Source organism: Pelodiscus sinensis, chromosome 1, assembly GCF_052426305.1.
Source record: "Pelodiscus sinensis isolate ZL-2025 chromosome 1, ASM5242630v1, whole genome shotgun sequence".
Lineage (NCBI taxonomy): Eukaryota > Metazoa > Chordata > Testudines > Trionychidae > Pelodiscus > Pelodiscus sinensis.
This window is the reverse complement of record NC_143052.1, coordinates 214,145,374-214,167,654: the sequence shown is the minus strand read 5'-3', so window position 1 is coordinate 214,167,654 and position 22,281 is coordinate 214,145,374. Positions and strand designations below refer to the sequence as shown.

General features: G+C 41.8%; 1 protein-coding gene across 10 annotated transcripts in view; it reads right to left on the bottom strand.

Annotated features, from left to right (window-relative positions):
• The window catches only part of PHKA2 (phosphorylase kinase regulatory subunit alpha 2), an 85,187-nt gene that overhangs the window by 55,659 nt on the left and 7,247 nt on the right, over positions 1-22,281 (bottom strand). For 6 of the 10 annotated variants that reach the window (XM_075913734.2, XM_075913718.2, XM_075913727.2 and 3 more), the window contains exons 3-12: positions 15,007-15,165; positions 13,397-13,444; positions 12,550-12,718; positions 9,413-9,495; positions 8,232-8,312; positions 5,783-5,881; positions 5,364-5,510; positions 5,097-5,150; positions 4,009-4,131; positions 948-1,043 (exon numbers count right to left, since the gene is read on the bottom strand). In XM_075913734.2, the coding sequence (XP_075769849.1) occupies positions 948-1,043; positions 4,009-4,131; positions 5,097-5,150; positions 5,364-5,510; positions 5,783-5,881; positions 8,232-8,312; positions 9,413-9,495; positions 12,550-12,718; positions 13,397-13,444; positions 15,007-15,165 (1,059 nt within the window). Of the gene's footprint in view, positions 1-947; positions 1,044-4,008; positions 4,132-5,096; positions 5,151-5,363; positions 5,511-5,782; positions 5,882-8,231; positions 8,313-9,412; positions 9,496-12,549; positions 12,719-13,396; positions 13,445-15,006; positions 15,166-15,289; positions 15,476-15,751; positions 15,881-22,281 lie in introns of those variants that run through there. The other 4 variants (XM_075913742.2, XM_075913765.2, XM_075913749.2 and 1 more) reach the window with 4 other exon arrangements.

Genomic DNA, 22,281 nt, shown 5'->3' with positions numbered 1-22,281 from the left:
AGGCTTTGTAAGATGTGATCTTACACATAAGAGGTTAGGCAAAGCCCACCCTACATATTTTTAAAATCCTTACTAGATTTACACCGGTTCCACTATAAGCCGCAAGAGAGGTTCACGTAGCACACAGCAGGTAGGGAGGTACATGTGTACTCCTACTTAACCTCAGATTTGTAAAGAAGACTGGAAATGTCAACACTCCATCTTTAAATATTCTAGCCTGCACTAGATTTACTGTCCTTAGTTGGCAAGGACAGGAAAGTTTTGGCATGGGAGGGAGACAGTGGCCTAGAAGGAAGGTATTTCATAGGTTAGCAGTTTGAATTGGCAAACAGTTCTGGCTGTCTAGGTTTGTTGACCAAAGAGTAGATACAGTGGATTCTTAACTTGCAAGGGTTAAAAAAATGGATTTATCTGGAATTTCTCTCTGACATCCAGGTTTTGAAAAAACACAGCTGACAGATGATAAACATAATGTAAAAGACAGGTCAGAGTCACTTTATTTCTTTGTGGGGAATTTGTTCTCATTTCAAGGTAGATACATTTCTCACCTTTATCCCCTTGCAATGGACAAAAAAGAAAAAAAAGGTGCAATTCAATTGTCCTTGTTTTTTAATGTAAACGACTTTTTAATCTGAATTTTTTTTTACTAATTCTAATATGTCCACATGCACACAGATAAAAACCAACTATCATATTTTGTGCCTTTTTCATAACCATCATATTAGATACCTAGCCATCTGGAAATTTATCAGTGTCTTATTAGTGGGAGCTGTGAGAACTATTTTAAGTCAGTGCTACTGCACAAATGTTTTTGTTACTTAAAGAAAGTGGCAAAGGCATTTCTCATGCTGCAAACCTATATTGGTCAAATAAAGGAAATGATCACGCTTGACCCTTATTTTGATATCTGCACTTTGAAAGCTAGAGGCGCTGCATTGTCACAATACCTTGTCTGGAGGGACAGCATACAACTCTGGCATCAGAAGAATTCCATTCTTTTCTCTAATAATTATTCCCTCCAGGGCCTCTCTGTACTCTTGAACCTGGAAACCAAAACAAACAAAAATGGTAGTGAAAGCTCATATTGCCTTAAAAAGACAGAGAGAGATGCCAATGTTATACAGCATGAAAAGAACATTAAACAATATTGAAATCTTAAAGCTAGCTATAAATCTGTTATAATTAATTATAGGCCTGACTCAAGACAGTGCAGCAATGAAGAGATTATTGTGTGCTGACAAATAGAAGCCCTGGATTCAAATTGTAGATTCAGTGTCCAGATAAATGAGCACAAAATCCTAATTTTAAAAATAACAACAGTTTTAGTATGTAGTTAAAATGGAGCATAAAGTCTCAATCTAAGTGGGCCATCATCTCTAAGAAATTCACAGCTGCCCTCCCCTTTCCTTACGGCTTACAAGAGAACAGGGGTCTTTGAAACTTTTCTCTGCTATAACATGGTTCACTATATGGAAAAGCTAAGGAAGAAATTATATTTATAGATTCTCTCTCAACAGGCTAATACAAATAGCCATTTTAAAAAGTGTGTCTGACCTCTTATGTACAAAGAATAACCACTGTTACTTGTTTAAAACATGGAGCTGGAATGACAAAATGGTTAGACGCTTGTTTTGATCCCTATCTCTTCAGTGTGCCCAAAGCAATCATTTGATTCAATTCTTCATTTAGATTCATAGAATCTTTTGCCTTTCAGACATCTTCTGATCTCTGCTGTATCAAATTTTCCACATTTTTATGATCCAAAATGCATTTGATCCGAGATTTTATTCACTAGTTTTATTGAACTTCCCATTTTAAATTAATTATGTGTCCCCCTTAGGTTGTGGGAAACAGGGGGAAAAAAGCTTTCATTTGTTTATAGACTTTTTTGCAAAGATAAGTAAAGCAAAAAATGTTTATATTATGCAGCCTTTGACTTCAAAGTAGAACCCATCTAAGATTCTGAAATTCCTCAGGGATAAAAAGACTATAAAAAGAAAACCACAATACAAATAAAAAACATTTTTGAAAGTAGGGGGAAGCTTTCTTTGGAACTATTCAAACAAATACGACTCTGGTAAGTCAGGCATTTCCATATTGGATAAGGCCTGTGTTACTCTAGTGGCTTCCTGCCAAGATAGGCCAACATCAGAAGACACTCCAAGAAACCCCATAATGGATAATTACATAATAACTTGCCTACTGGGGAAGTTGCTTCTTGACCACAGGAAGTTAGTGGTTGGCTTACATCCTGATGCATAAGGGTTTATATGACCCTTATAAATGACTATTTCTTGGTATTCAAATGTACCTAAGTCCTACTCCGAATCCTGTTAAACTTGTAGCCTCAATGATCTCCTGCAGCAATACATTCCACAGGTTAATTCTGCATTTCCTCTCAAGAAACTGTGCTGAAGTTTTTCTATTGTACTACATCATCTAGGTGTTTCAAAATTCTCTTTCAAGTTATTCTTTCACATGTACATACAAGGTGCTGAAATGGGGCTTGCGGATTCCCAGCACCACGCCTAATGTCCTTTTTTAATGAGATCACAATGTTTTGCCTCTTTTCGGCCACCTGTACGCTATATGATTTTATTCATACTTGTCTTAGTTTCTCAGACTCTTAATTATTGAGTATCTTGAGAACTCTTGAACTGATATCATCTGGTCTGAGTGACTTGTTGCTATATAATTTAAACAGGCCAAACGATAGTAAATCCAGGTCACAGGACAGAACAGTGAATTGCCCCCCCCCCCCCACACACACATACACAAGCTGTAGCCTACATGGACACGGTCCATGTGACATTTGGGTGGTGCTGTGCACCACTGACTAGTACCCAGCAAGATGCTGGCTTGCTGCTGGCTGCCCTTTTCTAGGCCAGAAGAGTGAGGTCAGGTTTCCCACCATCTAATCATGGGAACCCAGAGACCCTGATCCAGCTCCTTCTCCAAGGCTCTATCCCCCACTCACTCCATCGCAACTCCCTACAATGTTCACTCTTCCCTATCTTCACTCACTTTCATCAGGCTCTGGGAAGGAGCTTAGGTGTGGGCTCCAGGAGGGTGGTCTGAGGTAGGGGGCTGAGGTGCAGGAGAAGGTCACGGAGTTTGTGCTCATCTTGGGCAGCTCCCAAAAGTAACTGGCACACCCTTTTGGCAGGGGCTCCTAGGTGTGAGTACCATGGGGGTCTCTCCCACAGGCATCCTCCCTGCAATTCTCGTTGACTACAGTTCCTGGCCAATGGGAGTAAGAGCTTGGAAAAGGGGCAGTGCACAGTGACCCTCCTCCCACAAGGAAGTGCTAGCCACTTCCAGATGCAGTGCAGAACAAAAACAGGCAGGAAGCCTGCCTTAGCCTCATTGTGCTGCCCTTTTTATTGCCGCCATCTGCATCAGCGGTCCTGCATTTACCAATTTCTGCAACACCTCCTTCAAATGACAATCATTAAAAGTCTGGCAACTTTGCACTCCTAGAGAGGGAGTGCTTGCACCAACAATGAAAGATAATTAAACTACTCGTCCACAGAACAGAAACTCTTCAAGGGAGACAACTTTACGGCATGGAGGCCTGTAGACACAGAAGATGGGGTTTGCAGATGCTGGGGGGAAAGAGTCAGGCTGACAGGGAAGAGGTATTATATGTGGATGGTGAATCATGTTATGCAGATTCACTTGGCATTGTCCCTGGAAAACAGCTCCAAGGAAGTTTTAGACCTCTAAGGAACCGGCAGAACATCTCCATTGCTCCTTCACTGCCCCAGATGAGGGGAGAGGATTCCTTCCTCTGGCATCCCCCCAGCACCTCCCATGCACAGTCCATCTCTTCAGGCACTTGGAGAGAATTCTTCCAAAAACAGCCAACACTGTGAGCTAGCAGGGAAAGTAACACAGGGGGATTTACTCAGAAACAAGGAAAAATTACTGACAGTCCAAATGAGCATAGTAACAGCTTTTCCTGCTTTTCCATTCTAGCCTAACCCAAGCAGCTTGCTCCTTTCTTACCTGAATCTTATCCCCATTAAACACTCCATCAATTAGGAAGTATGTCCAGAATACCGGCCACTCACATTCTATATTCTCAAACAGTTTGAGCTCTGCAGAATCATAGTGTAATCTGTTTGGATCCTAAAAATAAAACCATATTCATTTAACATTCTATACATGATATGAACACATATGTGTTGCAGCTAAACCCTCTCAAGCCCAAAGGAAATACAAGATAAAGCCACACGCCTACATCTACCACTTTTTCTTCTTGCACATATGTACCCACACTCACTCAATCATACCCCTATGAGATGACAGGAACCTAAACCTTATCTAGATCATCTTTGCTCTGCCCACTCCGACGACTGTGCGCATGTGGAATTAATCTTTATTCCCTGGTTGCTGTGACTTGAGCGTGCTATTATTTCCCCTTAGGATTCATAACCAATTGCAAAAAATGGGTTTGGTTTTGATATTAGAATGGCAAATTATGTTTTCTTCTTGTTAATAATTGTTTTGGTATGATCTAAGCTCCTTGGGCCAGCATTATCAGTATAGATGTGTTAATCTTTGGGTAATGTAACACTGCATACCAGTGGCGGGCAAATTGTGGCCCTCGGATAAGCCTGCAGGTCACACGCAACTTATCAAGGTAAGCCACCGGTGGACTGCCAGGCAGGTGGTTTGCCTTGTGTCTTCAAATACAGCCACCTGCAGCATCCAGTAGCCATGACTCGCTGATCCTGGTCAACAGAAGCTGTGGGAAGCAGAGTTCAACAAGTCCCTGCAGCCTGCGCTGCTTTGGGCAGCCCCCATTGATCAGGAACAGTGAACTTCAACCAATGGAAGCTACAGGCAGCCGTACCTGCAGAGAGGCAAGGTAAACTCCCTGTCTGGTGGCCCACCAGTAGCTTACTCTGATGAGCTACATGCAGGACATAGGCTGCCTACCACAGCTCTTCTTGATTATATGGAATCTTAGTTATGATATAGGCTTTATCGTTATTTGTAGTGCGACATAATAAAACAGGCATGATGTTTTGATAAATTTGGGTTAAAAAAAAATCTTCATAAGGTCTACTGAAAATCTGCAGACGTAAGACCTCTCTTGGTGTTTTGTAGCCATCCCGAAGGAAGCGAGAGCAGCCATAACGCCCCTGTGGAGAAAAAAAAAATCCTGAAAATGCTGACATTGCATAATAGACTTTTTTTAAAATGTTACTTCAGCAGAAGACAGAGCTACATCTTATGCCTACTCTCACATACTATGGTCTGCAATCCTTCAACTAATAAGCAGGAGAAAAATAACTCAACTTATTACCTCCTCCCCTCAAACAGACAGACCAAGGAGAAAAAAAGAGAACACTTACTTGTAGTTTGGTAAGAATTTCACTTTTAGTTGCATTAACAATGTTCACGTCCTCCACTGCAAAAGCTGGGTAAGAAATAATGGACAAGAGTCCAGCGTCAATCTCCTTTGATGTAGATGCCCTTGGCAACATGGAGTATAGAATAGACTGAGCAAAACACAAACACAGAACAAAAATATGTAAAACAATCAGCCTCATCAGCGTTCAGAGCAGCTGGGAACTTAATGAATGAGGACTATTAAAATGGGAATAGTCAAAGTTACTCATGTGTGGCAGGTAACCTACTCTACATAAAATATATACTGTGAAATCATCAGTATGCTGATTTTGTTTAGTCAATATTTTCTATAAGCAAGGTGCTTTTCACTGGCTGGTTTGTGCTGCCTTAAAACAAAGGAACCTTGGAGGCAGCTCTTTACCTGGCAATGTTCAACTTCATCAGGGAGGACGTGAATCACTGACTTGCACCCCCCATGGGCTCCAAAAAGGTCTAGTTCATCAATTGCTTCCAGGGCAGCCTTTAGAAACACAGACACACATTAATCCAGATTTGTGCACTTCTCACCTAGAATCACAGAATCATAGGGCTGGAAGAAACCCCAAGAGATCATTGAGCAACCTCCTGCCCAAAGCAAGACCAACCCCAAATAATCATCTCAGCCAGGGCTTTGTCAAGCTGGGACTTAAAATCATCTAGGGATGGAGATTCCACCACCTCCCTAAGTAACCCATTCCAATGCTTCACCACCCTTCTACTGAAATAGTTTCTCCTAATATCCAACTTAGATTTCCTAATATGCAGCCTGATCCAACACCCATTAAAGACAATGGAAAAATGACTGAAATGACTTATGGAATGGGCTCTTACATACTCCATAAGGAAGCATAGGAACTTCTGACCTCATGCTTTCAGAAGAGAGTCATATTTATGTATTTAGATTTAAGCAGATATAAGATGACTAACTCCATTTCCAGCCATTAAAAATGCAGTGCATAAAAATCAAATGATTACAAGAACAACTTATATCGCTAATGAATCAAGGCAATATTACTGATCTCCTCATTTCTCAAATTCCCAAAAAATCTCATGCTCCGCCACTCAAGTGCCCATTCAAAAAAATAAAATGGGGGGGGGGGGGAAAGAGGAACTACAGCATACTTCAATGTCAACCAGCCTAGGCTATTATTATATCCTTCTAGTTCAGCTGTTACAATCTTTACAAGGAACAGGAATGCAGAAGTATATTTCCAATTAGGTGAGCTCCTCTGAGCTCCAAAGCGGAGGCTGAGCACATAGTGATCTATACCAAAGGGGCAGTGAAATCTGTAAATCGGCTGGAGTGTGGAGCATGGACCTGTGCTGGGGACAGGACAAAGAGACCACTGATGCCTGGAGCTCAGGAGTGAGGCCGGCGGGGCTGTACTTCTCACAGAGCTCTCTCCTGGAGCTGACGTCAGCCAGAGGTGAATGTGCCTCTTTGTCTGTTTTTATCATACCTGTTCACTGCAGTGCAAATTGATTTCTGACATAAGTAGCATACAAGTAGAGAACATAACCCTTCTGCCTTGGTCTCTCTGGAGACAAGAATACATAAAATCCTCCAAAGCTAATATCTGGAGTGTTATTGCCAAACTCTGATACTATTAATAGACTCTCTCTACTGGTCTGTTGTATAAATCAGTTAATCAGTGTCTGATGACAAGAATTTCCCATGGGGAATTTGCAGCTAGACTCACGGGCAATCTTAAAAGATGGGCAAGCACATACAAGGCCCATCCATAAACCGTGCTCTGTGCTGCATTACTGCCATGGAAACGTTTATCCTCTATTGCACATTCCCCTTCCTTATCTCATATATTTGTAGCGAAAGAGAGTAAATGTACTGAATGCAAGAAAACACATTTTCCTTTTGTTTAGCATTGGGTTGCTTTGCTCACCCACACATGCAAACACCTATGTTTTATTCAGTGTCACAGGAGATTGTTCAGCTAAAAGCAAACATCCTCTTTTCCTCCAGCACTACAACATCAGCCAAATCTCACTGCAAGCAAGAATATGCAGTTTCTTTCTACAGTCTGTTTTTGAAGTTTTTTGCCCGAGAATGGCAATGAGCAAGTCAGAAACTGTGGGCCCAGGGAGATTAAAGTGCTCCTTCACTGTTTTTTTACGTTGCCATTCTTAATGTCCAGTTTGTGTCCATATATTCTTTTGCATAGAGATAGTTCAGTTTGTCTGAGGTACAGGGCAGAGGGGCATTGTTGGCACATGATGGCATATATCACATTAGTAGATATACTAGTGAACGAGCCTTCAGTGGTATAGCTGATGTGGTTAGAATCTGCGATGGTGTCACTAGGGCAGATGTGCAGACAAAGTTGGCAATGGGGTTTGTTGCTGAGCTTGGTTCTTGGTTTTAGTGTTTCTGTTGTGGGGTGCGATGTTGGTGGTGAGTCTGTGTCTCGGGTTGAGGGGCTGTCTATAAGCAAGGACTGGCCTGCCTCCCAAGGTTGTAGATGCTTGATGATATGTATGAGAGGCTGTTCTCACATTACAATAGATTCATTTCCTCTTCAGGTACTCTCACCTCTCTCATAACTGTTGGTGCTGAGCCACATCGTCTCAGATTTAATTAGCACAGATATCACACTCCCATCTCTATAGACCCTCCTTTTCTTTTCTCTTCTCTTCTCTTCAGCCTCTGAGGAAGTGAGATGTCTCTCATAAAAGCTTATGCCCTAATAAATGTGTTAGCCTTTAAAGTGCCATAGACTCTTGGTTTTTGCTGAAACTGATGCACACGGCTACCCCTCTGAAACCTGCCAAACATGCTAGAGCAGCTATGAACAAACCAGTAAAAATATTCTCACCTTTGCCATGCCTACAGAGCTTGCATTCAGTTCAGGGATGCCCTGATTGGTTTTATCACCACGCTCCCAAATTCCATAGTCCTGAAACAAAGAGAAGGAAAAACAGCCAAGTTAAAAAACCACAACCCACCACCACCACCACCACCACCATTGGAAGGACCTGTTTATGTATAGAGTTAGGAACTGATCCTGCAAAGGCATGTACTCATGCTTCACTCATGAGTTCAATGGGACTTCTTACATGCTTAAAGTAAATCTCAGCAGAGTAGGGCCTTAGTCGCATACTAGATTCCTGATAGAGGAGGAAAGTCAAGGCAAAGAAAGCAACTTCCACACCATATGACCTCTCCCAAGCCCTTTGCATCCCTACTTACTCCTTTCTCTTTAAAAACAACTTGGTAACTTCTCTTTTCTATGAAGAATGGTTTTTTTAAATGACAAATTGGGACAATAAGTTCTAAGAAACAAAACTAAATCTTGTATCAAACCACAATAGGGTTCTGAAATCCCTACTTTCAGAGAACAGTGACCATGGACATGCCATTGGTTTCAGTGGTCCTACCCACAAAGAAAAGTGCTGCTCCAGAGTGACAAACTAGGCCCATTAGGTATTCAAGAGTGTGTGGGAGAGCATAATTTGGCCCATTAATTTGCACTTTCTTCAAGGTCAGCCTGGGTTCGTTTGTGCTCATACATTCCTCTGTTCAATAACACAGTCAACTCAATGGTTTATCAAAGCAAATTCAAGATACCATCTTAGACATATGCAATTCTTTCTAATGGGGCAATTTCTCTCATGTACACTGACTGAGACACAGACTGTAGAGCCTCTCTTTTAGCTAAAGCAAGTTCAGGCTAGATATGTGGTAAATGAACCTTTTAAATGACTGAACTTGGGTTGAAGAAGTTCTTCTGAAATAACCTATCCTTATACATTAATCATTTCAGTTCCCCAGTTTGGCTTTTTTTCCCCCTACTTTAATCAGAGCAACAAGTTCCAAGCAATAGGAATTCTATACACATTACTGTAAAAATCAATTATGAAATCCTATAATCAAATTTGCTGCTTCAGCCCCAGCCTTCAGTCAGAATATATTCCTTCCCATCAGAGAAATAAGAAATTCTGTTCAGTCTGTTCATAGGAAGTACTCAAATTGTTTATATATAAATGAGATACTTACAGCAACTTTATAGGCAGCCTCTATGTAAAAAACAAGATTCTGTATAAAGGCAACTTCATCAAGGGTGAATATAATATGCAATCCTGATTAAACACAGAACAAAAAAATTACATTCTTACATACAAATTGAAAAGTCTGACAGGACATCAATTCCAAATTTTCATTTTGTTAACTAGCAACTAATCCCTGTTGAAATCAGTGGAAAGATCCCTATAAAATCTGCAGTTGAGATAGCACTTTAAAGGCCACTATTACATATTCTTTCTTTAAAAGATTAATCAAAATATAAAACTCTCAGGGCCACATTTACACACATGGTGAGTGCTGGAAAGTTTGACACACACTTTTGCTGGGAAAGATAGCTGCAAGGGCCCACGAGGACAAACAGCTCCAAAAGACCATGTGGTGGGTGACATCTGTAAATAAGATGCAGCTGGTGAGCAGGGAACTATGGCCAGGACAACTGGAATTCATGTTTTTTAGTAACTCACTGATCAGGCTATCAACAATTGTTGCAAAAATGGAACCCAGCCTAAGGTCTCAGCAGGGCAGCAGTGGAACTACCAGCTACCTTTCATAGGGACAACAGAGTTAGATGCTATATACTTTACCTCTACAGAAGCCAGCTTTACCGAAACTGCTTTTTAAGTAATGGTTTTCTTAATAAATATTTGAGTGTCATCTGATCCAGATCTCATTTCACAGGGACGTTACATCCCAGTAAGTGCACTGAGAACTTAAACGTGGTACTCCCTGTTGAGACAGTCCATCAACCATGTTTTATTCCATCTCAGAAGTATGAGTAAGCTCTACCAATTTCGTGGCCATGGAAAATACATCACAGACTGTGAAATAAGCCTTTCTCTGTGAAATCTGATAAGCCTTTCCCCATGAAATCTTATGTCTCCTTGTTTTCAAGAGCACCCCATTAAAGGGGGCTTCCTACCTTCAAGTGGGACAGGGGAAGGGCAGTACCTGTCCTTCCCCTGTAAACTTCTCTGGCCGTGAGAGCAGAGACCAGACCCTCCTCTGGGTGCTTTCCCCTGTAGCAGGGGAGAGACTGAGCAGCAGCCTGCAGCTTCTGCAGCTAAAGGAGACTTGTGGAGTCTGATCGTATCTTCCCTGTGTGGCTGGGAGCACTCCATCAAAGTGCACTTCCTACCTCCAATTGGGCAGGGGAAGGACAAGATCTGGTCCTTCCCTGGAAACTGCTTGGGTGGCGGGAGAGGGGAGACCAGACACAACCCACCTCTTGGAACCTCCTGCAGCTGCAGGAAGCTCTGTGGTTGCTGTCTTCAAAGTCCAGCTCTGAAGGCAGGACAGAAGTGAGGGTGGCAAGCCCATGACCTACAATAGTTTTGTGGACACCACCCCCATAATCTCCTTTTGGGTCGAGACCCCTTCCCCCTCCCCGGTTACACCACCATGTAAATGTGACATCTGACAATGTGAAATTTACCAATTTTGGAATCCTGTGGCCATAATGGATCTTGAATATGGTAGGGCTCTAAGTATGAGGTATTTTTCCTGGCAGTTAGCAAGACACCAAAAAGAAATAGATATTCCTGTAGAGCTCACTGTATCACCCCCTCTTCACCTCTAAACATAGCCACCCATGAGTGGGCCTGGACGGGCATGGGCCCAACCACTTAGCATTCAGGCCCACCCACCCCCATCCCCACCTCTGTTCCTGCTAGAGTGCATGGGCCTGCCCCTCTCTGCCCAGTGTTATAGCTGGGCCAGGAGAGTGGGGTCGGGGCCTTGCCCCACTTTGCAGCCTGACACTCACGGCAGGGTTGGAGTGTGCCCAGCACTCCCAGTAGGGAGCAGGGTTAGAGCCCCCGGGCTTTCCCTGTTCCATTGCTCAGCATTCCTGACAGGGTGCAGAGGCAGGAGCTTATAAGCCTCCATACTCCAACCCAACACCCCTGCTGAGAACACTGGTTGGGGAAGCAGCACAGACCCTAGCCCCACTTTCCTGGTTTACCAGGCAAATGAACAGGAGCAAGACCCTGCCCCAAACTCCATTCCCAGCAAGAGAGTGAAGGGAAGTAAAGTGGGTAAGGGGTGCAAGACACAGATTTGTATGGAGGTTCCTATTTTTAAGGCGTCTCTTACCAGAGCATCTATTCCTCCTCCTCTTCCAATGCTAGCTGGGGGAGGGAGGTATGATGTCCCATGGTTGCTAGCCCTCAGTCATTATCTACACTCTGAAAGTTGGAGCCTATACCCACTTGTCCCATTCTGCCTCTAGAACATGCATGGCAGGGAGTGGAGGGTAGGGAAGAAGGCAGCCATGGGAGGCAAGTTTTCATTTTGGAAACAACTCCATATAGAGTGATAAGTCCATTTTCTTTTCTACTGGCTTGTATCCTCAGGACTCAGACTGGCTTAGACATTTCAGGCTGGGAAGCCTACTTTCTCAGCAGACTTGAGGGTCATTGTTGATTGCTGTAAATCACGGACTTATTTTTTTGCCATAGGTAATTTTAAATATTTAACTAGGCACAGTGATTAAGCAATAATGGCTTTCAATGCACAGCTAGCTAAATGACACAACTGCCATCTCTTTTATAGAAGATATGCCTCTGCAAAGCATCTCTAGTAATGCACTTAGAGGAAAGCGCTGATATTTGCGAGTGCTCCCATGGAGAAAAAGGAGACCTGAGGAACACAAGCAAAACTATGGGAGGGAAACCCGTTATTCAGAGTATTTATCACAAAACCCAAAAGGCAGCTATGATTGCTCTTTGTATTTAAACAGCTTGAGATAAATTAGAGATAGTGCTCCCACTGTACATAGAGAAGCGGAGAGACCCCTCTACCAGTCAATAGCAATGCTAACATATATTCAAACGTAGTCACATCCTGTCCTCTTGTATGTGGAAGGGAGGGGGGGGGAGTGTAGAATCAGCACATAGCTATGGAGTTCTTATAACAATAGGGATGCTTCTTCCAAGTACGTGTGTTGGTGATTTTTTTAATATACTCCATTTTGTAGAATAAAGGCAGATTTCCATGTTATTAAACTTGAATTGCTTATTTTTGTTGTTCTGATGAAATACTGTTACAACATTTGACTTAACAAAAAAAAATATGCATCGTGGACCATGCCTAAAATATCATCTTCTTCTTACCTGATGCAGTCATCTGTGCCAGGAAGAGCAAATAAAGGGAAGTTGCGTCTACTTGTAGATGTCCCCACTGGTCATCTCCTACCACTGTGGCACAAGTGGCTGAGTTATACTTGGCATGCAAACAGTCCTTTGTAGTCTGTGTGTATTTGAACTTCTCTACTTTATCCACCTTAAAAAAATAGAACACTTGGGATTTTAAGGTAAAAAAACTTTGCAAGAAACTCTTCAGCCAAAAACATACACACTCCAAGAATAGAAAATAATATGTTGGTGCCCTGATTTGTATCTTCCTCTTATATGCTCCAGTTCAGCAAAGTACTTAAGAATGTACACCTGTGCAATCCATTTGCACCAATATAAATGCGATTTGTCGTAGGTGGGATCAGTCATAAAGGTATAACAGAGTAGAGTTTTGCTTATAGCAATTGCACAGGTTAAAATACTTTTATTACACCCACATCTGTACACACAGAAATCAATCCACTGACGCCTCAGATAAAAGAAAATAAATTTGCTTTGAAATAAAATGCTTTGTAAATATAATTAGCACTTGTCCACAGATATGTATAAATGTATTTGCTCATGAGTGGTGACTTAAATTTCAGTCAAAAATTTATTGCCATTTGTTTCAAATCTATGAAACTAAGGGAGGTGCCAAAGGGATGCACTCTTTAACATTCAAAAAGGACTCCAGAGAAACACTGGTCTTGGGAATTTCAATTACTCCTTCAACAGGGGCACACTATTCTCACAATTAATCTCTCCCTTTCGTGCACAAATTGATGTTAAAGCATCAGATGTAGCCTTGCAACTGAGACCAGTAAATACTCCTGAGTTATGAGATTACCTGTCTCATCATGCATTGCAAAAGCCCCCGCATCAGTTTCACAACATTCTGTAAGAATAAAACAGAATAAGTAAGTCTAACACCAACAGTCTGCTTACTTGTATTAGACAGTATTTAACAACAGGGCTCAGGGTTTCTATTATTGGTCTACCATGAGTATAAACACGAACATTTTGAAATCCTTTAAATAAATACATTTCTGTCTGTTTTCTTTTCCAGATTTTTGCCTTAAATATGCTTTTCTTTCTCTTCCTTACCACCTCTTCGTAAACCATCCTCCTTACCTCAACCCTCCGAATAAAACAACAACAGCATGGGTGGCTGGTGAAGGTAGGGCTGGAGGAGGCAAGCCTCCAACCCCATCCCCAACCCTGCCCCTTCTGCCCAGGTCATGACACCCATCGTGGGGAAGGTGGGCAGCATACGGCCTCAGCCTGCCTGGCCCCGGAGCACAGAGAAGGAAGAGGGCGCATGGCCTGAGCTTCTCTAGCCCTAGAGCATGGGGAGGATGGGCGCTCGGGGGCAGCAACATTCTGCCACCAGTATGCCTATAAACAAGCGTTCTGGGGGCAGAGTGTGGGCAGGGCCAGACTGGCAGTTTGGGAAGGCAAAGCCTTTCCCCGCCTACCATACCGGCTGCCCATGAACAACAGTAATAAATCATTACAACTACAATTTTAAGACAATGTGCTAATTATTCTCATTACTTATTGTCTCCTTCCCTCCCTCCTCTCCCATGGATCATCCTGATTGTTTTGCCTTTTTAGGGCCTGGTCTTGCCTATGCTTATGCATGTGGCTTCTGTCTTTAATGGGACTGTTTCGAAGTAACCATGTGCATATTTGGAGGACTGGGCTCTTAGATTATAAAGTATTCTAGAAAGAAAGGATGGACCAGTGGTTAGGATGCTGGCCTGGAATTCAGGAAACCACGATTCAATTTCCTGCTCCATTCAGACTTTTCATGTGACTGTGGACAAGTCCCTTAAGGGTACGTCTACACAGCAGCATTATTTTGGAATAGCTGGTGTTATTCCAAAATAACAAAGAGCGCATTTACACTGCAAGCCTTTATTTCAAAATAATGCAGAGCTGGAGAACTTCTTACTCTGACTCATAGTAATCCTCTTTTCACGAGGAGTAAGGGAAGTCGAAGGAAGAGTGTTCTTCCTTCAACTTTCTGCTGTGTAGACAGCGTCAAAAGCCAAGTTAAGCTATTTTGACTTCAGCTACGCAATTGATGTAACTCAAATCGGGTAGCTTATTCCATCTTTATCCCTGCTGTGTAGATGTACCTTTAGTCTACCTGTGCCTTATTTCCCCACCTGTCCAACACTTTCCATATATCCCACAGGTATTGTAAAGAGAAATACATTGCATATTGTAAGACACTCAGATGTTATTGTAACATGGACTACATAAGTGTCCAAGAGAATCAGAAATAATATGGGCTGGCATTTGCACTTTTCACACGTCTGGAACACCTTGTATATATTGGGCACAACAGCCATATAAATAATAAATTAATCAGAAAATAAAATCATCATCACATGAAAGAAAAGAGGTGAGATGATAAACAGTAAATATACTACATATGATATTTAGACTTACCTGCTCAAGTTCATAGGCCTTTGCCTTATCCTCATCTCGGTCTGCATTCTTCCGATAAGCCATTCCCAGACCCCACACCGACAGAATGCTGTAGACATTGTCCCGGACCCAAGCATCCTTTTGCTCACTGCTGGCTGAAAGCAGCCCTGTCACTGGATTCTAATCAGAAAGAAAAGAATATCAGTGTACATTGTTCACCTGAAAGTCATCTTGTTTTACTGTAGCAGCACCTTCCATAACAAATGATAATATAAAAAATACAGGGCCACACAAGACTTCACACCCATACCAGCATTTAGACAATGGCCACTCATAAATTCATAGAAGAATACAACCTTGACCTGCCCACCAAACTCCCCAAACTTGATTCAAAGAGCTCAATCAATTTAGTGCCTGATCCTGCACCATTGAGGTCTCTGGGGCAGAACCAAGCTCTAGTGAGAACAATTAACAGGGGCTGGAGTCAGTTTGCAGAAGGGCAAAGATTACAAACAACGGAATCATACACTTACTCAGTAACGGCATCCGCTGGTTCAGTTAAATATTTATATAACCTTATTTGCCATGAAGAGGTAGTTTTGAGGGGGAGGAAACATCACCTGTCTTCTCATAGGCTTTTTCAGGAGGGATTTGAATAAAGACACTAGTAGAAGCCAGGTAAACATTACTGGTACAATCAATATTCTCAGAATAGAGTAGTGTTCAGTAGCCTAATTCATGGGTCAGTGCCATGCAGCATACTCACATAGTACACACACTGTATAAACATCTACATTGAAGAAATGATCTCCGTCCCAAAGAGCTTATAGTCCAAGTAACAGAGATTGTGTGAGTGCAGAATAAAATTTCTGATGCTTTACAGAATGTTCCATTCGCTTAAATACCAATATAGGGCTGAACTACTCAAAGACATTTCCAAATTGGAAAAACAAAAACAAGAGGAGAGAAATAGGAGGGGGGAAATGATTCAGCAGAAGCAATCTGCAGTGTAAGTTAATTAGAATATATAGAAGGGTGAAGCTCAAAGGCAAATCTTATATTTCTATCTATTTTATAGTCTTTTGTTCATCCCCCACTTGCAGTACAAAGAAAGAAAGTCTATGTAGTAGTAATCGTAGAACTACAGTAATTTCACTGTAATCCCCCTGCCTAGCAGCTACATTCTGGGCCTGGTGCCAGCTGTGCAATGGATAATTCTTGGCACGAAGATTGTTCCTCCAAAAATGTCAGTGTTGACATATAAGACTGGGAGACCCAGAAACCATCAGGGACCTGCCTGCTTTCAAAGTTTTAAAAGGTATTAGAATTAGAGGAAATTAATCTGGACTCTCTGGACTTGATCGAAAAGTAAAGTCTATTCTGGACTTTGACGAACATTGGATCAGGCTTTTTGTGCAACATAACGAACAAAGATAATTCTGTAGCACTGTGGTACTATCAGTTCACAGGAAGAAACATTAACTGACCAATATTTTTAAAATTTTCTCCATAAAATACTTGCTCTTAAATAGGGACGTGAATGGGTAACTGGTACCAGTTTTACCAGTGCTTGGGATCAGCCCACTGCTTGCTTTGGGCAGAGGGCTGCCCCAGCGGAGCTGGGAGAGAGCAGCAGCTTTGTGTCAGTGGTGGCCACAGCAGCCCCAGGGCCAAGGTTCCCACTTAGTCTGTTAACTGGTTAACCTCCTCTTAAAAATGAGAGATTATTTTTAGTTACTGCTACTATACAAAGAATCCACCCCTGCCAGATACTAAGTGTGAACTATGAGATAATACAAATATTCAACTCCCATGGATATCAAAAGGATATCAGGGCACACTGCAACTTTAGGCCCACCATGCGATTACAAAATTTACTTTAGTTTGCATTATGGAGCCCTACCAATGAGATCTGCATGAGCAGATCCATGGGCCAAGGAACAACACTGAAGTCAATGGGGTTCTTGATAGGGATGTAAGTGACTACTCAAGTAATCGACTACTTGCTTCCTACCCCCCGCCCTACCCCTGCTGCCTCTGTTTTGGAAGCAGCAAGGGGAGGGGGGGAAAGCAGGTGCCAGAGCTGGAGGGAGCCAACTTAAAAGTTGGTGCCCCCTAGCAATGTCTCCGCGATGTGCAGGGGAGCAGAGGAGGCAGAGCCGCAGTGATCCAGGAGCCAGTGCAAGCTGGGACTACTCCAGGAGCCACCCATGCTGTGGCTCTGTCTTTTAAACATAGTAAGAGCAGAGGTGCAGGGCTCTGGGACCCAGCGCAAGCCGGGACTGCTGAGCCCCAGCTTGCGCCAGGTCCCGGACCTATGTGGTTCTGCCTTTTAAATGTAGTAGGAGCCAGGTTGCCTACCTGTCCAGCTCCTACTACATTTAAAACTGCAGAGCCACAGCGGGGCCCCTTATCGACTAATCATGTACTCGATATAAATTGTATTGTGTACACGATTAGTCAATTACCTGCTTCTTAACATCCTTAGTTCTTGGAAGGACAGAAGGCTCTATTGCAGAGATCTGACTGCCAGACAGAGGCCTTAAATTGTTACTTAATAGTGCCTATGTTCTGTGTGTGTTTCTATTTAATATATTTGGATTTCACTGCATCTTTTTGTCTGAAAAAAATCTGCTAAAAAGACCAATTTCACTTGCACTGTAAAAATGAAATAATTTCAACAATTTGACCACACTGGAGCTAGTACAGTATTAAATTGAGACGATGGAGATCAGAGTTTCACTCAGATTATATTTCAGCAAACATATATAATATCTGCTATTATCTAACAGAGCAATGATATTAAAGTCAGACCTTCACTAAACTCCAGCTGGGTTTGACTGTATGAAGTAGAATGTAATGTATTTTTGTGACCACTAAATGTCAGCTGATAAAAATAAGATAATCAGTAATGGTTTCTATTTTAGCTACATATGCTTTTGTCCTTAAGTAGCCCAGGTAATACTTTTTAAAAAAAGAAAAACTTACAAAAGTGGTCATAAAATAGATATTGACATTGGATAAAACACACACACACAAAATGTAAAAAACCCCTAGTCTCTAGTTTAAATAGATACACCAGGCTATAAAGGGTATAAAATAATATGTTATTTTATTTCCATATCAGAAGAATGATACTGCACAGGGAGGAGACACTCTAAATATTTTCCTTACTGTTATTTTCCTCAACATTTACTAACATATGATGATAGCTATACTTTCTCCATCATATTAACTCCAATTAAGGACTTAAATCTGTTTTATCCACTTGCTTTTTCTAAAAAGCATCTACCACGGAGATGTCTACACACTGTGAGGGTCAGATGCATCAGCAGAAAATAGAACGTTCGCTATGTTGCAAAAGTACTGCAAGGAACTCTGACTTCAATGTGGCTCCAGGCAGGCACAGGATGTCAACCTGGGCATACCTCTGGGAATGATGACAGTCTGCATTTGGTGTTTAGGCATATTTTTAAATTGATTTTGCTTTTAAAATAAATCTATTTTGAGTAATATCAGTGTAAATGAGAACATCTGCTCCTATTCCTATGATATTTGTTTTACAAAATTCCCACCATGCTAAACGTCTAGTACTGGATTTTTAAACAGCCGCGCCCTGAGTTATGAGCACCTCCACTTACAACCACGCGCACTTATGACCAAAGCAGTCGTAAATGCAGATCCGCGCTACGAACGACGATCCGCGCTTATGAACAGCGCGGTCGTCATCTAACTCTATGGGATCTGAGTTACGAACACTTCGAGTTATGGACCAAGTGTTGGTCCGTAACTTGTTCGTAACTCAGAGAGCGGCTGTACTAGTAACTAATTCCCAAACATAATGTTTCTCACAGCAGGCAAGGACTCCCCCTTAGCTAGGTGAAAACAACACTTTCTTTTAAAATGCACTGTTGTTATTAAGGCTATGTCTAGACTACATCCCTCTGTCGGCAGAGGGATGTACATGAAGCACTTTGAAAGTGCAAGAGAAGCGGGGATTTAAATATCCCGCGCTTCATTTGCATAATCACGTAATGGCGCTCTTTTGAAAAAGCGCTCTTTTGAAATTGAAACTGCAGCCTAGACGCAGTTCTTTCAAAAACGGGGCGCTTTTTCGAAAGATGCTGTAAACCTCAGGATCCATTTTTTGAGGTTTACAGCATCTTTCGAAAAAGTGCCCAATTTTTGAAAGAACCGCGTCCAGACTGAGGTTTCAATTTCAAAATAGTGCTTTTTTGAAAGAGCGCCATTACGTGATTGTGCAAATGAAGCACGGGATATTTAAATCCATGCTTCACTTGCACTTTCGAAGTGCTTCATTTACAGCCCTCTGCTGACAGAGGGATGTAGTCTAGACATAGCCAAAGAGTATACTTTTCAAGCCTATAAAGAAATAATGGCACCCAATTTAGAACACTTCTCTGTTCCCATGTGGACAAGCACTACTTTGATAAAAAATTTCCCTCTAATCAGATGAAGGAATTGGAATAAAACCAATGATCCACCCAGTAGACACAAATTATATCATTCCTTTTTATTATATTTCTATTTTTTAATAAAAAATTCTATCCAAACACAGTAACAAATCTATCCATCACATTTAATTCACAAAATACAGGACTATGTAGCACTTTAAAGACTAACAAGATGGTTTATTAGATGATGAGTTTTCGTGGGCCAGATCCACTTCCTCAGATCAAATAGTGGAAGAAAATAGTCACAGCCATATATACCAAAGGATACAATTAAAAAAATGAACACATATGAAAAGGACAAATCACATTTCAGAACAGAAGGGGGATGTGGGGGGGGGGGGGGAGGAAGGTGAATGCCTGTGAGTTAATGATATTAGAGGTGGGGAAGGGTAGATGTCTGTTAGTTAATAGCTATAGCTATAGCTTCCCCAATTATCACCTCTAATACTATTAACTCACAGACATCTACCCTTCCCCACCTCTAATATCATTAACTCACAGGTATTCACCTTCCTTCCCCTCCGCCCCCCGCATCCCCCTTCTGTTCTGAAATGTGATTTGTCCTTTTCATATGTGTTCATTTTTTTTAATTGTATCCTTTGGTATATATGGCTGTGACTATTTTCTTCCACTATTTGATCTGAGGAAGTGGGTCTGGCCCACGAAAGCTCATCATCTAATAAACCATCTTGTTAGTCTTTAAAGTGCTACATAGTCCTGTATTTTGTTTCAGCTACACCAGACTAACACGGCTAGTTAATTCACAGATATATATAATGGATCTGAAATGACAGAACTCCTATTGACTTCAAGCGGGAGCAGGTTTGGGTTCGTAACACTCTCCATCACTGATTGGAAGCTTAGTAAGCTTGCAGTGCTTAGTAATATGTATATTTGGAAACTGACTCATGGAAAAAATCCTTGCTCTCATCTTTATATGCTGAACTATTTTAATTGAACTACACCATCTCCAAGGACATTGTAACTTTTCTGCACCATGTGTCTGTTCTTAAGGATGAAACAGATAAGCTAAGCAAATGGAGAACACTATGGTATGTGTTTATGCATGTCCATGAGCCAAAACATATCTAGTAGGTCACATTTTTTGCGTACCAGTCTTGACAGTGTCATTCTTTTACTATTTATGTATCCAAGCCACTCAACAAGGAGTTGGAGTCTGTCCTGAGTTACACTGCTATATAAATCTTAACTCACACCACTAAAGCTAATATAGTGATTGTGGATTTTCACCAGTGTGACAGTGGAGAATCTGACCAAAGATTTTGGAATGAAGTGTATTATAATAGACATATACAGAACAAATTATGTTTGCTGGTGACTCTATGACCAACTTATTTTGGAGGTCTTCTTACTTTCAGATAAGTGACATACAGCCGCTCCACGAGTTGCGAATGGTTGAGTTACGACCGTTCGCACTTACGACCAAAGCTCCCATGGAGCGGTCGTAAAGGCGGTCCCCGAGTTACGAACGCGACCCGCGCTTATGAACAGCGCGGTCGCGTGTAACTCAATGGGTCCGAATTATGAACAGATAGAGTTACGGCCAAGTGTTTGGTCCGTAACTCGTTTGTAACTCGGAGAGAGGCTATACCTGAAAGTCACCATTATGCCTATGTACACCAGTTTCAAAAGATACACAGTGATCAATGTTCCCTCTAATTTTTTCCGTCCACGTGCACAATACATTTTGTTAGATGCACCAAGGCATGTACAGATGTGCACCATCAGCAGAAACAGATGCTGCCAGCTGTAGGCACTGTGGGCGCTCTACTAATTGGCTGGGTGGTATCTGAATCTCTCTTGGATGACTGCCCAAGCACATAGATACGGGGAACACTGACAGTGATGTAAGCTCACATAGCTGAGGGTGAAGGGAAGCCACTGAACACAACCAAAAGCAACTTCAAACCAACGTTTAAGAACACATTGGCTGCGTCTAGACTGGCAAGTTTTTCCACAAAAGTGTCTGCTTTTGCGCAAAAACTTGCCAGCTGTCTACACTGGCCGTTTGATTTTGCGCAAAAGCACTGACGTTCTACTGTCTGAAATCAGTGCTTCTTGTGCAAATGCTTTGACGTTCCCGTTCGGCCAAAAGCCCTTTTCCGGAAATGTTTTTACGCAAGAGGGCCAGTGTAGACAGCTAAAAACTGTTTTGCGCAAAAAAGCCCCGATGGTGAAAATGGCGATCAGGGCTTTCTTGCACAAAACCGCGTCTAGACTGGCACGGACGCTTTTCCGCAAAAAGTGGTTTTGCAGAAAAGCGTCCGTGCCAATCTAGACGCTCTTTTCCGCAAATGCTTTTAACAGAAAAACTTTTCCGTTAAAAGCATTTGCAGAAAATCATGCCAGTCTAGACGTAGCCACTGGGTTTTCAAAAGCAATGGATTTTTGTATCCTTGCCCAGTTACAATGGCTAATTTTATTTGAGACTCACTCAAAATGAAAAAAAATCTGCCATTTACCTTAGAAGATATTTTTCAGAGGTTATGAATGCTGCATGTCCAACATTCCACAGTATGGAATGAATACAATACAGCAGAGGTTCTCAACCTGGGGTGCGCGTACCACCAAGAGGTACGAGAAGCTTGTCAAGGAGATATGGGGAATATTTGGTAAATAACTAGATTATTCTAATTGAAATATTCCAAAAGTAGTAGTGTTAGTGAAAAAAGTTGTGGATTCTAGAGTCTAGAATTTATTTCCTTTCATATTGAATAGGGGGTACAGGAAGGTTTACTAAAAGCCAAGAGAGTACGGGGACTGAAAAAGGTTGGGAACCCCTGCATTACAGGATATTTAT